Below are 15,829 nucleotides of genomic sequence, written 5' to 3'. Positions count from 1 at the left end.
AGGGCCCAAGTGTAAATGCTAAATTTCAGCACTACTTGAGTTGACGTCCTTCCCCTTGTGCTTCACGATGCAGCAATTTATTTTTGGATAGCACACACATGCGTAAAAATTTCTGTCTCATCCTAACTTTGTGAAATTTGTTTGTGCTCGATTAAAGCTGGGAAAAATTGGGGTTAGTTGGGGAAAAAAAAAACCCCATGAGTTTGCTGAGAAAGAGCTGGCCAAACTCAAACTCATGTAAGAAGATTCATAAGCCTCCTTCGTGGATGGACGGAGATGAGAAAAAAGTTGGCTTTAAATAACAGAGAAATCCAGGCTTGTCCACAGGGCAAACTTGGATAAATTAAGATCTATACAGAGAAGCCTTGCATTGAGTCAAGCTAACCCAACCGTCAGCCTCCAACCACCAGGAAGATGGAGAAGGAATTAGAGAGGAAAAAATGCTGTCCTGAAAATGCCCATTTAAACACTGCCGATCTGCTGCAATTCTCGCTTGAAACGAGAGCTGAAAATTGCAAGATTTAATCCAATTTAAACATCCCTGGCAGTGCTGTGGTTCCCAATGTGATTGGCTTTGCAGTGGGTTTTTTCGTGCACGTGGAGTCAACTGGAGAGCAGTGAGGACCACTTTGATGTTGAAGGAAAGTATTTACATTAAGCTCTGGATTAAATTGGTTTTCCCCTAACTCCATGCAACAAGCACCTCCACTCTCATATCCCTGTCTGAAAAGCTCAAAGACTATTCATTCAATGAAGGGAGGGAGTTAAAAAGGGTCTGATGAGAACTCAAGAGAAAGAAATTAAGCCAAGAAAACCAAGAAAAATGGAAGGGGAATTGCTTAGTGGACTTGCAGGCCAAAGAGGCTAAAACTCCCTCCACAAAACAAAGTGAAGCACAAAATGAGAAAGCAATGGAGAAAACAGGGTAGGAAAATGTCTGTAAAGTAACAAAGGTTCAGGGAAGGCTCACCACATAGGAAAAAATTAACTTTTCACCCAAACTTGGCCAACGCCAGGAGTCATCTCCAGACTTGGTGACATAAGAAGATTTCAGCAACAGTCAAAACACCTTTTTGGGTGCTCTCTCATCTTTCCATCACCTCCAGACATTTTTGCATTTCCAGAAATCCTCGCATTTTTCATCTTAGAAAGCACAAATAACACCAAGCCAAGGGCCATTCTTTCTGAATACACCAGGGAAATCCAACCACAATCTTCCCATGATGACATTTTGACAGTTCCGGACATTGTTTTCTCAGGTTTGGTTGACATCCTTGTTATTGCGTATCCATAATTTTTTAAGCAGGCTGTCCTGTGGTAAAAAACTTTGCAAAAAACGGAAATACTCCACTTGCACGACCAACTTGGTGTATCTTCTCACAAAATGATCAATGCCTTTCCCATACCCTGAGAAAACCTATTTTCCAAGAAACCTTGTTCATTGATATTAATCTCATTTCCATTACTCAGATTTTAAAAAAAAAATTCCTAAATTAGTGGCCCCTTCACTGTTTTACCTGCCCTCAGCATGAGACTAATAGGACGATAATTAGCGATATCATCCCACTTGCCATTTTTTAAACACGGATCCCATGATTCTTCAGCTCTCTGGAGCATCTCCAGCCCTTACAGCTCAACTGATGGATAGAGAGTATTTCCACCCTTTTTTTTAAGCCTTATCCCTGCAAACTCAAGTATACTCAATAAGTCGAAGCACTCGGGCACTTGACATTGCTTAGTTGCATAATCAGAAAAAATTTGCCATTGTATCATCAGTGGTATGTCATCCTCATCCAATAACCAGATGAGATCGTGGCTCCTTCTGGTCTATCACTGTGAATATTTCGGCTCCCATTGCCTGCTGAAAATCCCTTCGTCCTTGAGCAAACATTTCTTCTCCAGTTGGGTTGTTCCTGGGTGTGTTCCCATTTATTTAGCAACTGCCTCCAAATCCTCACTTGAATTTCTCAACTTTCAGGTCTTGCCTGGAAAGGAAATGTCGGCAGCTCCGGGTTTGCAGGAATCAGAGGTGCTTCGTACCTCTCCATGGGCCTGATTATTTTCCAAAGACTTGTGCTAATTTTCTGATACGATCCCCACCTCTTTGTGAGGCACTAAATCCTCATTACTTTTCCTGACCGATGCATTCTAATTAGATCAACACTTAAAAAAAAAAAAAAAGGAAAAGAGCTAAAAAAAAATCACAATAGCCACAGGACGGCTTTCCATCTCATTAACTCCCTCACTTATTATTTTCATTAAAATTACTGATAAAAAACGTGCATCTCCATTTGCTGGGACCAGGAGCTTCGTCGGCTCATATCTAACATCTCTCTCATCACCCGGGATGCGGGCTGTTGCCATGGCGACGCACAATAATAGAAACTAATAAATTACAAACGAGATGCTCGTTGAGCAATTATTGTTCTCTTTTATGCAAGTGTCTTGCTAATTTTGATCATAAGGAATGCTACCATAAAGCAGTGAAGGGATAATAAGTCCATTTCTAGAGATTATTAGAAAATAGAGAGAGGATGGGGTTTTTTAGATCAATGATTAAGTCATTTGGTGCTTTCAGGAAACCCAAATAAGAAATAAAACTTTTTGGGGGCTTTTCCCTCCCCGTGCTGGGCCACAAGTATCGTATTGGGAGCTTTGAATTCTGCAGCACTTGGAGCTGAGCTGCCATAATCACATTTTTTTTCCTTACCACCATGCTAAAAATGCCCTGAAAAGCCCTAAAAAAGCCCCCACCACCAGCCTTCTTTTGGGGGAGAAACCCAAGAGCTGCCTGGGGATGCCCTGGCTTATTTTGAGTTGGCTGCAGATATTTCTGGGGGCATTGTACAGCCCCAAATTTCATTCCTCCCCCCAAAAATTGAGTGTCCGAGAGAGAAAATCCCCAAGAGCCACTCAATATTGCATCAAGGAAGTTTTCTGGGATGCAACCAGCCAATATTTATTCCCTGCACTGCAAATGCATGTGAAAATCCCAATCCATGGGCAACTTTTTTCCCAAACATGAAGTTAAAATCCCTTATTTTGCCCCAAAAGCCACCAAGGTGCCGGTTGGCTTGGCCATTTCAGTTGATATTTCTGCAGTTCTTGGGCATCTCCTTGTACTTTCCCACTGTGCTTGAGGCACCAAATGTTTTCTTCTCCCAGCTAAAACCAAAATTATGCAAAAAAGAAAAAAAGTCAAGGTGGGACTGGAGAACTGCAAGACGTGCCAGGGCAAAAAAAGGAGCAGCAAAGCCAAAAAGGGTTCTCTCCCTTTTGCAGAGACACAAACATTGGGGTTGCAGTTCTGCCAAACCCATAAAAAAAAGGCCATGAAAAAAGCATTTTAAAAAATATCACCACAGCATCACTTATTGCACCATATGCGAAAGATATGGGTTTTTTTTAAAATCATTTTCCTCAGCTGGGGATGAGTTTCTAGAAGGCCACAAGAGTTGTAGAGCAACCCTCAAACCTTGTTGGCCCAATGTGCCTGTTAGCCAACATGCAATGATGGTGATTATAAGTGATTTTTAAGGAGTTACCTGAGGGTGGAGGCTGATGGAAGAGGGGTTGGGGGAATAGGGCCCCCCCAGGTCATTCCTGAGTAGGTTGTCACTGTGCATCTTGGTTTTGAGGCATGTGATGTAGCGGTTGCAAAAGTCCTTGCACAACTCGTTGACCTTCTCCAGCTCCAGGAGGTGGATGCGCAGCACCTGGATCGCCTTCACCATCTATGCAAGGGCACACAATGGCAAAGTTAAAATAATTTTTCTCCTCGACGCATCAGAAGAAGAACCCAAAAAATCAATATTCTCACCCAAAATCTAACCTGGAACTGATCCCTACAGTACAATTAAATGCATTTCCTTTCTAAACACACCAAAAAAAGCAAAAAAATCAGTATTCTTACCCAAAACCCATCCCAGAGCCCATCTTTCTGCACCTCCACACTTTTCCCTCCCCATCAATCATATCTCTGAAATCCCAAGAAGACAAAATTCACAAAAATTACTGTTGCCTTTGTGGGAATTGTTCCCCATGCTCCAAAAAAGTCCAAGCCAAAGCTCTCGATGTCAAAAAGTGTTTGGGTATTCTCCGGAGGCCACTTCTTCTAACAAGATTATGGGGCTGCAACTCCGCCGTAAGCTGTTGCCGGTGCAAAGCCTGGGCCTCATTAAAACGTACCCCATAAATGTTAAAAAATTTACACATAAAACATTCCTCTTGCCAAGCTGAAACCTTAAGTTTTACAGCCGCTGTTTGAAATCTTGCATAATATATAAAATTTCAGCTATTCACTCCGGGGCAATAAATCTGGTTTTATGTAACAAAGCGTCTTTGCATTTCAAAGGGTGTTTTTAACTTGCAAATTTTAGTGGTCATCTTTACAAACTGTGAGTCGCCATGGTTGGGAAACATCCCGAAAAATCCAGGGCCAAACTCGGGTGGTGGCTCCATGATGGAGAAAGCGAATTTTTGGTTGGCGAACAACAGGGATAATGGGCTGTGGCTGTAAAAATCCTTTTTTTTTCTTTTTTTTTCCTTTTTTCACTTTTTTTTACTCCTCCACAGTTGGCGCAGGCAAAGCGCAAGGTGGGGGCATCGCGCCCCGGCTCTCCGCATCCTCCCAGGGCTCAACGGCCATGAAAGTCAATATTCAAGGGCAAAGGCAAGAAGACCTGACACATATATGTATAAAAAATAAATCTCTCAATTATCTCAGCTCATTTGCTTAGGGTCTCATTTTATGTCCCTGCTCCGCTGCGTCGTATATCTGTCCGGATAAAGAGTTACAGTCCAATGGCGTACGTGCGCGGGGTTGTAAAAAATACAGATGCTGAATTAATTGACTGTGTGGCACTCGGCAGCTGATTGAGTTGATAATGGTGAGATCTGACCTTTTTCTAATTTCTAATTATGTGCATCTCAGTGGTGAGGAATACATGACTCTTATTCTAATGATAGCTAATGCCGATGGCCTTTTCATCCCTGTTTTGCCATTGCCGATTTCCAGGGAATCAGTGGCATTGAAAAAAAACCCACCTCCAAAATAACCAAAAAAAGGACAATGCAAATAGGAAAAAAGCATCATCTCAGGAACAGGTTGAAATGTTGAGTTTTGAGCACTGCAAGACTTCTTCATCCAAAATTCCCTCCAGTTGGTGCTTCCCACCAACAGGAACGGTCCTTCTTCAGCATCACATTAACCATCTCCTCTGTCTTGATGGAGGCCAACCACACTGAGCAATTTGGATGGCTTTTGGAGAAGTTCTGGGCATTGGATAGAATATATACATACAGATATGTCCTAGAAATAGGGAAAAAATACATACATATATATATATATATATGAAAACTAATACAAATATATTGAGTGCTGCAAGGTCATACATAGGATCAATACAATGGCCCACAGCCAGATTTCACCTCGGCAGCAAGAATTGCTCCAAAACATGCCCAAAAAACATGATTGATGTGGGTTTTTTTAAGACACCATCAAAAAAACCAGTGAAAATAACCTCTGTGGACACAGCTCGTGCACTGACCGTTTGCTGGAGATGTTTCATCTTGATATGTGTAGGAATAGGTTTTCCTCCCCCAGATTTTTAGGGGTTTTTTTTGCTTCAGCTGGCTCCATCCCCCTCCTCTTGCTATATCATTGCACCCATTTTTATGTAATTTAATGCGATAGGGGGTTTTTGGTGCACCTTAACATTTGATGCATGTTCAGTCCCAAAACTGAAATAATCCAAAACACTGCTTTTTTTGTTTGCTCATCCCAGGGTGATTTCTGTTCTTGGCTATAAGACATTGCAAAATGGGTTTAGTAATCTGCAAACAGGACTTTACATGGCCTGCAATTTTTTTTGAGGGCTTTCCACAGACTGCTAAGCCACTCTTGATTTAGGGATGTTGCAAAACTCTCTTCCACAAGCTGAAATTGGGCACAAAAGATGCGGATTTTAATCCATCTTGAAACCATTTCTTGCCTTTTTTTTAGGAAAGCAGTAGTTTGCTCTTGGACGAGCATTGCTTGTTCTTCTTCCCTTCGTGACAGGTCATCAGACAAAATCACCTCCTTCATATCTGTAATATTTGGAAAAAGCTACCTGTGAATTGCCTGATTTTGCTTCTTTTCTGAGATGGAAATCCCTCTGCTACATGTACCAGGGGACATGCCAACCCCCAGGAAAGGTGTTTTGCTCTTTGCATCATCAGAGGTGGGCAAAATTGCCTCTTAAAAATTTACTTGTGGAGCACCAGGATGGCGCAATGGACCTGTCTACCAACATGCTTGCCATGGAGACCGCATGTGGAGGCTTTCTGGACAAAATAATGGGATTTGGGAATGTTTCCTGAGGTCCCAGCAAGAGAAAAGCTCCATCCCAAGCAGAGTCTTCTGAGGCACCTTCCAGCAGCGATGGGTACGGTAGGAAATTTTGGTTTTTATGACAGGGAAGCCACCAAAAACAGTCCAAAGTGTCCTAAACCATTGATATGCATCACTCTTTTTGGAAAAAGCTCTTATTTTGCCTTGCTTCTAGGACAAGAGCTGGCCATCACACTTGAAACAAGATGGTGCCAGACAAGAATGTAGACGCTATTGCACGTTGCACCGAAGAGCAGTAATTCCTGGAGAGATTGCAGGTTTTGGGGCACAAACCAGCCAAACCAGCCATCGATCATGGCAGGAAACACATTGACCCCATGGCGTTTGTGTGAGAAAACTAGACAAAAATTGGGCAGGGGTTTGTTCTCACAGGGGATCTTATGGAAAATGTCTCAGAGAAGGTCCTGGAGAAGGTCTCACAAGGTCTATGGAGAACACTGCCAAGATGGCCAACACTACAAACGGAGTCCAAAGACGTTGCCCAAGGTGGTAGATCTTCATAATTTGTTCATCACCCCCTACCTTCTCCCCGCCCCCTAAAAACCATCTGCCAAGCCCCATCTGCCTCTACCAGGTTGTCCAGCTCAGGGTCATCGCTGAAGAAGGGCTTGTGCTCCTGCTCCTGCTGGTGAACGAAGTTCTCAATGTCAACGTCGAAGCTGGCCGAGGTGATGCACTCAGAGCCCTGTGTTGCCTGCTCACACTTCTCAAAGAGCAGAGTCAGCAGCGGGAACAGTGGGTGCCTGCAGAGGACAAAGTAGACCCCCCCATAATGCTCACTGGTTTAGGTCCCATGTCCATTTTTATCCCACACCATCTATCCATTCCCTCCCAGCTTGCAAGAGCCTGGTGGTGCAAACCTCACTCCCAAGCCCATACTGGAAGTGCTCCCTCTAAACCTTTTCCAACAACCAAAATCTTAAAAATTGTAAAATTCACCATCTTCACCAGGAAATCACTTCTCCCAACATCTCGGTGCTTTCCATCATTGCCCCAACGCCGTCATTTCCAAAATGTTTTGCCATGAGCAAAAAGGTTTGGCTTCGGGGTGGTTATCTTGGAGCCCTCTGCTGTCCTGGCGGCTTTGCATTTTGGAGATCAACATCAGCACCCACTCATTGTTGGTAATATTTTACCCCAAAATGTCTCTCGGTTGGAGATGCTGGATGGGGATGACCTGGTATTTTTAGGTGTCCGCAGCATCCTATAGACAACCTTGCTATAAGTTGCTCCTCCACCAAGAGGTCTCTCTGCACCTCTGTCAAGCACTCCCATGTCCATCCACAAAGATGGGTCAAATCTCACTTCTTTCTTACCACAAAATCACTCTTAGAAAGCCAAGATTTGCAATTCTTCTTGCAAATCCACGATTCACTCTAATGATTAGACAATAGGCTTGCAATTCTTGCAAATCCACAATTTGCTCTAATGATGATGCTAAATCGATGCAATATAAAATGCAAATATACATACAATACCAAAGCACGTGGAGAAGAAGGGGATGAAGACCATGAGTTAGTGCAACCTTCAATCAGCCTCTCCAGCTGTGCAAATTAAAAAAAAAATTAAAAAAAGGAAGTATTTATGGAGTCTTTCAGGGGAGAAATGCAAAATGCTGCTCCAGGGATGGTGTCCCCCAGCACCCCAGTTATCCCAGAAAAATGGGATTTGCTCCACCATTTTATCTCCAAAAGATGGTCCAAAAGACGATTATGAATCACTTCCCACTGGTCTTTTCCGAGCTGGAGTCAGGCGAAGGGGTTAAACCCCTCGGCTAAGTCTTCATTTGCAGCTGCTAATACCGCAGCATATTATAGTTTAATCTGTCCTGATCCCAGTTTAATGCAAGATTCGCCGAGGCTGGAGCAGAGAATGGGGGGGGGGGGGGAATAATTTCATAATTTCAGCAGCCCCGCCGGGGCTTAGCCGAGGTATATGAAAGGCAAATTCCAGGCAGTGGGCTGAATTATTGGGACTTATGAACCGGTGGCTCAGTGGCAGGTGCCTACTGCCATTTCCAGAGCCGCTCCATCAATTAGGAGCAAAGGCATGGAATTACCCCAAGGATGGGGGGGCAAGGTTGCGGGGGGGGAGACTCTAGCCCCTGAAAAATTTGTAGCCCCTTTGCTTTGAGGGGTTACATCGACCAAGTGGGGGATTAAGACTGTTGCCGGCATCACCCCACACTGCTCAGTATTTATAATTGGGGCAGTGCTGCTATTGACCCCCATGAACGTCTTGTAGCGCTGGCAGGGAGGAGGAGGGGGAGGCACGTGGCTGAGGGGATGATGGTTTGTTTTTCAACTGGACATAAAATAAAATAAAATAAAATAAAATAAAGTAAAATCAAGTCCAATCAAATAAAATAACTAAAAACTTAAAATAAAACCTAAAAATAAATAAAAATGAAAATAGAACAAAAAAACCCAAACAAAACAACATAAAATAAAATAAAATAATAAAATAAAAAAAAAAACAAGGAGGAGGTGCAAAAGCCCCAGGGATGGTGTAAGGGAGAGCACCAAGGCCTGTAGTAGAGTGCAGTGTCAAGGAGCGGTGAAATTTGGGGTTCTGCCATAAGCTATATGCCGAATCATTGCAATTTTTTTTCCCTTTTGTATGCCAAAAAAATGCAGTTTTCTCTGTTTCCAGCCTTTCTGTGGCCACGACAGGCAGGAGAACAGAACAGCCATCATGGGCGTTTGCAGGCAGAGGTCACAGCATGAAAACTGAGAGCTGGATCCCATCCTCGTTACAAAATTTGGGGGGGGAGGGGGAAGGAGGATGAACAGGGAAACAGGAGGGTTTTCCCCATCACAAGTGTTATGGAGGTAGAAGATCACTCCCATGGCACAAGGAAGAGCTTTGGGGTGGAAAAATCTGCTTTTGCTGAATATGGTTTTGCAAAAACCTCTTTTTTTCATTCCAGGGAATCCTCCAAATAAAAGGGCTGAACCGGCCCTGACATTTTCCTGCAGGAGAGCGGTCGTGTGCAGCCACTAATAAAAAGGATTCGACACGGGCTAATAAAGAGAAATGAATTCCTCTAATGGCCTAATGGCCTAATTTCGCACCTTCAGCAGGGCTCTGCCCGCGAGCCAGCGGCACCATGGCCACATCACAACAGGAATGTTTTTTTACACAGCTCAAATATACCCCTTTCCCCCTCCAAAATAATAATAATAATAAAAAAAAACCCCAAGAAAATAAACTTAATGCAAAGAAATTCAGACATTTCCCACTTGGAAAAATCCAGTTTGCAGGGATGGGTAGTTTAAGCATCGGTTCCTATGGGAGCGTCGTCTTTACTGGTCCAAAATCCATCGGGAAGTCCCAGGCCCACTGTTGCATAAAGTCAAGAAAATACTTTAGCTGGGAAGAAATTGCAGCAGAGAAGTGATTCTGCTGGACCCATCCCTGTGAAGATGCTCCCACGCCAAGCAGACGATGGAGGAGGATTAATTTTTTTCCCTTTTTTGTATTCTTTTTATGGATGATAAACTTCCCGCTAGAGCATAAAACCCAGTGGGGTGACTTGTCAAGTGTTTTTTATATTTCCCATTGCATTTTCCCAGCGATTTCCCTCCAGGCTGATTGACCGACACTTGCCACCGATGCCTTCGGCCTTGGTGCAATTATCGAAAATTAACAAAAATCCATCATTTTGGGTGGAGGGTATGGCCCTGGAAGGCTTAAAAAAACCTGTGTGCATTTGATAGCTAATGACATACACAGAATCCATATTAACCGCTGTATAGGTGAATATTCAGAATTTGCATGTAGCAAAAAAACACTTGTTGGGTGTCTTTTTAGAGATAAAAATGTATTTGGGGAGTAGTTTTGGCTGGTACCCAAAAATAAGCATCCAGGTTTGGACAACCGACTCTACATGTGGGACCAGCCAACAATTTTTTCCCCACTTTTCTGGGTGGGAAATACCTCCAAAAAGGTATTTCTGGCATTTTTTTTAATCTTCAGATTAAGGCTGTTAAAGCTCCAAAGGGTTTTTTCTGCTTTTTATTATCCCACGAACGCTGCAAAAATCCTCGCAGAAGTGCAAAGAAAAGGGGTGGGGGGGGGTCTTGGATGACCTCTTTTGCCTTGAGAAAATTATTTTCCATCATTGGAAAAAGTCTTGAGACCTGCTGCAAATAATCCTTTGCGTTTTCCTGGGAAACAGGTGGATTTATTCCATGCCTTCATCCGCCTTTCCAGACCTTTTGGACTTGTAATATTTGAATATTTGGAGTCAAAGTGTTTTAATTCCTTTGCTTCCGAGCTGCAATTTTTTGGGTCACAAGCCCCGACAGCCCTGGCCATTAATGGGGGGTTAATTCTTAACCTTAAACCGTAACCCTGATTATATTATAATATTATACGTTACTGTTACATCATTAATGCGTACATCATAATATTGTAAATAATTACATATCACTTATATAATTACATATTACTTATATAATTATACTATTTACATAGTTATAATGTCACTTATTGCAATTATATGATAGCATTACTACATATATTACCATATTATATATTATTATCTCCAAAGTGACAAAAAAAAGGGGACCAGAGGGGCTCATCCATCCCGTACCCATTGCTGCTGGCACCCTGTATGGATGCAAGAACTGCGTATTTCAGGTTAATATGTGACTTTGCTCCTTCTGGGTGCTTTTCTGGCCCCATATCACATGGTTTTGCCAAAAAAAGAAAAAGGCTCATTTGGGGTTTTGGGGTGGGGGGGAATATTTTGGACTGGGGGAGATGCTGCAAATGAGGTCTATGAAGGAGCTCCACCACCATGCGTTATTATTGCTAGAAAGGAGCTAATTGCTAATCCCCCCCGTTCCTGTGTGTTAATTAATGCATTAGAATAATAGCAGATTAATACTGCCTTATAATAATGAATGCATCAACGAATCAATGCATTAACCCATGCATTCATTAATGCACCGCCGAATCAATGCATTACTAATGCATTACAATAACTAATGCATTAATGAAATAATGCATTAAGGCATTCATTAATTAATTAATGTGCACTGATATTAGCTTGCATCACCTGTAGACGGCTCGTTTGTCGGCCTCCAGCTGTGCCTGGGGGTCGCCGGCCGCGGCGGATACCGGCACGTTGGCAGCCGCCGCTGGCGTGGTGAGATGGACGGGCTGTGCCTTGCTGGGCTGCTGGGCTGTGGCTGTCATCTGGGGGGGGGGGTGTGTGTGGAAATAAAGGGGAGGAGAAAAAAGGAAGAAAATAAAACAAAAATGAGGTTTGTTGCACCTTTCCACCAAGTTTTGCAGCCTTCTGCATTCAATTTTCAAAATTTAGGAGGAGGCAGCCCCGTGATGGGGCTCTGAGCAGGATGGTTTGGGGGGAGGTAAAAATATATTTGCATTTCATCTAATCCTGGCAACAGCAGATTTAGGTTATTCCCACTTTCCCCACTTTTTACTTAGGGAAAATACAGGAAAAAAGTCCCGACATCCTTATTGCACAAGCAGCAAAGCAAAGGCGGGGGGTAATTTATTAAGGGATGCTTTGCAGAAGTCCCAGATTAAATCAGCTGCAACGGTGCTGCTTGCCAAGGTTTTTTTCAAAGCAGGTATTATTGTCTAGACACACAGGCATTTTAAACTTTCTTCCAAAATTACGTGAGCCTCTTCCAACTTGCCAAGCCCAGGAATGAGTCATTTTTGTGCTGTGAGAAGCCAGCCAAAAAAATCAACCTTTTTTCTGCCCGTGCCCAAATCACCCATCTTTAGCCCTGATGCTGCCCCAGATTGCCGACGCAATGGGGATCGCAAGGCACTGGGGCTGGAAATCTACAGGTAAAATTACATCTGCGATGAGATAAATCATTCTGCTACCTAATGTTTTGCTTTTTTAAAAAATTGTAATTTTTTAGGTAAATATCTGTATTTAAGATGTGAGATGCGTGCGTGCCAGCGCATGTGCAAATCATTGCACATCCTTCCAGCATCACCCCCAAAACTTCCACCTCCACATGTCTGGCTTGCACATATTTAGGCGCAATCTCCACTTAAAATTATCAACTGCATTAAAGAAATCTGAATTATTTGCTGCCGGGCTGCAGATGACACATTGCTTTATCTTCACAAGATTCAATTAAAAAAAAAAAAAAAAGTTAAAGTAGAATTTTAATCGATTTGGGTTCAAATGCATCAGCAAGCCCCCAAATCCAGTGGTTTTAGCTCAAAATCTCAGTGGAAAATTAATGCAAAGACAGTGCTTCACCTGCTTTGGTGTCGAAATGTAAAAAAATCAGCATTTGCCTGTTTTCACCAGTAAATCTTCAATCCTCCCTTGAGCTGGGTAGCAAAATGGAACCTCTGCCTCTTGTTAAATATTATTTATATAATTTATTTATTTGTCTAATATGCTTATGTATTCATATCTGTGTTTAGTTATATAGAAATAAAATATCTACATATATTATTTATTTGTTCAATTATATTTATTTCTGTCTGTTTATATAGAAAGAAAATATTTTTATATATTATTTATTTATTTTTCTAACATACTTCTATATTTATTTCTGTGATTATTTACATATAAATAAAATTTGTGTATACACACACAGACATATATATATATATAAATACTTATGTGTATACATGTGTATGCCCACGGTCTTCTCCAGCCAAACCCACCCTTATACTCAGCTTCTTGCCATGAAAAAAGCAGATTTCTTGCCTCTCTTAAAAGCTGCGTAAACCCAAGCCAGGCCAAAACCGCGACACCTTTTGCTTTTAAAATGTTTGACTTTAATATCTCCTGCCTGACCTTTTGCTGTCAATATGGTGCTTTTTTTTTTTTTAATCTCCTTTATTGTTCATAACTCCAAAGTTTGGCTCCGGCACCTGGAAATTCACCCGGCGCTATTTAATTTCTAACTCTCCCAACCCAGAAGCGGGATTGATTTCCATCCCTCTTCCCTTTCCCAGTGCTAAATAAATGAGTGAAAATTTGGGGTTCACTTCCCCTTTCTATCCCAGCAGTTTGGATTTCTCTTTTTTCCCCCCATTTTCTATCTAAAATCAAACCGCAAGTGGGTTTGGGGATGCTCCAGTCATGCCTTTGAATATCTCCCCGTCCTCTTTCTCTTTTTCCCGTTTTTCATCCCTATTATCTCCCTTGAAAATTACTTTTTTTGGGGAAAAAATGGCTTTCCCACCACCACCTTTTTTCCTTTTTTAATTTTTTCCCCTCATTACATTCATTTACTGGGACACCAAAGCACTTTTCACGTCCTGCCCCGAAATCCCGCCAAGCTGGCTCTTTCCAACCGTGTCTGCAACTAATTGGGCTATTACCCAAAAAAAAAAAAAAAAAAAAAGACTCCTCTGCAGCTGTTTCAAAGCCATTACCTCACCTTGGACTAAAGAAAATAATAAAAAATTAATAAAAATAATCCCAGGTCAGCAGGAAAAAGAGGGAAGAGGATGCTCGGATGCGAGTATTTGCAGCTGGGCAAAGAGGAAGGAAAAAATGCAGCCAAAAATGGATACACAGGGAGCAGGTGGGGATGGAAAAGGAGGAAAAAGGCAGCAGGTTTCTGGCTCAGGAGCGTGAGCATCTCAGCAGTGGGAAAATGGGGAAATATGGGGGAAAAGGGGCTGGATTTGGGTATGAAAGCAAGTGTGGAAAAAAAATGTAGGCAGGGATTTTTTTTATTTTTTTTTTAATGGCCAAAAATAGTTGCAGGGGGGAAAAATGTAAAAAAAAGGCAAAAATATGAAAGTAAAAAAAAAGTTAAAAAAAAGTTAAAAAAATTATGTTAAAAATGTAAAAAAAATTGTTTAAAACATTAAAAAATATGTAAAAACATGTTTAAAATCTTAAAATATGTAAAAATGTTTAAAAAGTTAAAAATATCTTTAAAAATATGTAAAAAAAGTTTTTTAAGAGTTTTAAAATTTGTAAAAAATAGGTAAAAATCACATGTAAAAAAAACAATAAGAAAGTCAAAAAAACCCCCATATTTTTGCAAAATTCCCAGTTAAAACAGAGATTTTTGAGGTGCCGCTTGCTTGACGATGCACATCACTTCCCAGTTATATTCTTTTTTATAGTATATTTCTGGCTTTTTCACTTCTTTAGGAAGAAAATCCTTTGCCGGAGTTAGCGGCTGCTCCCCAGGCAATGGCGGGGCTTCCCGCAGGTTTAAATGTGATAATCCCTCTTGTTTTAGGGTTTTTTTGAAGACTATGGCCAAATGCGTCATCTCTAGAGAGCAACCACGCTGAAGGTCTTCAGGGCAAGAAAATCTCCTAAATCATCAATATTTACCCTCTTCCTTAGCGTTTCACAGTGAAATTTCTCTGTTGCCATCATACATGCTGAAAACAGTAGTTCTGAGCCCGAAAACGTGCTGAGGACACCAGGAGCTGGGGAGTTTCATTGATCCTACTGAAAAATCAACATCTCCACCCAATTTTTAATCTGTGACTTTTTGAAAATATATTTTTATAATTAAAAAAATATATTTTTATAAAGTAAAAAAATTATATCTTTATAATTTTCAATTTTTGACCCTGATGGAACCACCTAAAAGGCACTTTTTGCGGGGGCCAAAGCTGCTTTCATCGCTTTCGGTGCTGAAAATGCCTATTTTTAAAACTACCTCCTTTTGCTAACTTTGACAATGAAATGGCTGAAGACTTTACCTTGGCTTTTGCTTTTAATTTATTATGGAAAACATGCAGATTTTCAACAGGTTGAGTTGCTTGGCGAGTGTGATCACGCTCAGTATAAATGATGCTCCATATTACACCCCTTCAGCAGAACCAGGTGATTACTACAGCATTTTTTTCCTCCAAAAATCAGCTTTTCCCATCATTTCGGCTTCATTTTGCACATTTCTGACAGTGAGGGTGATCACTTGCATAGCCTCTGCAGTAAAATACTAATGCAAAGCTCCCCAAACCCCTTTTTAGCATTTTTCTCCCCAAAATAGTCCCCTTGATGCTAAGGAGCTGGTTGTAGCTCTAATAATTGATTTTTTTTTATTTATCACCAACCATCTCCATCGCTTCCCTGTCTTTGGGGAGAGGAAATTTGTGCAATTTGCTTTTCCAAACCTTAGAAATCCCAAATTTTCAGGTAAAAAGCTCATAGCAGTCACAGCATTGAGTCAAAAGCTCATAGCAGTCACAGCATTGAGTCAAAAAAAGCAGCTCTTGGCTGGAGCTTTTCCTCCAAACCCACTAAACTGAAGCAAAAATGCTTGAGCAACCCCCTCGACAGGAAAAAAAGGAGGGTTTTGAGCAACGATGCTCCTGAGGGTCCCCAAAATGCAATGTATTAAAACAGAGGGGCAGATAAGGGACAGGAATGGGGAAGGTAGGGAGGACATCTCCACAGGATGCTGCGGGAAATCTCGGCTATTTTAAAAGTCCCTTAAATTGCCC

At 41.6% G+C, this 15,829-nt stretch overlaps 1 protein-coding gene across 1 annotated transcript in view; it reads right to left on the bottom strand.

Moving 5' to 3' along the window:
* PKNOX2 (PBX/knotted 1 homeobox 2) overlaps positions 1-15,829 on the bottom strand; it is an 86,800-nt gene that overhangs the window by 9,501 nt on the left and 61,470 nt on the right. The window contains exons 5-7 of the mRNA XM_069788312.1: positions 11,460-11,599; positions 6,966-7,137; positions 3,546-3,734 (exon numbers count right to left, since the gene is read on the bottom strand). Coding sequence (XP_069644413.1) covers positions 3,546-3,734; positions 6,966-7,137; positions 11,460-11,599 — 501 coding nt within the window. The remainder of the gene's footprint in view (positions 1-3,545; positions 3,735-6,965; positions 7,138-11,459; positions 11,600-15,829) is intronic.

The sequence above is a fragment of the Haliaeetus albicilla genome, chromosome 7 (assembly GCF_947461875.1).
Source record: "Haliaeetus albicilla chromosome 7, bHalAlb1.1, whole genome shotgun sequence".
NCBI lineage: Eukaryota > Metazoa > Chordata > Aves > Accipitriformes > Accipitridae > Haliaeetus > Haliaeetus albicilla.
This window is presented reverse-complemented; position numbering and strand designations above follow the sequence as displayed.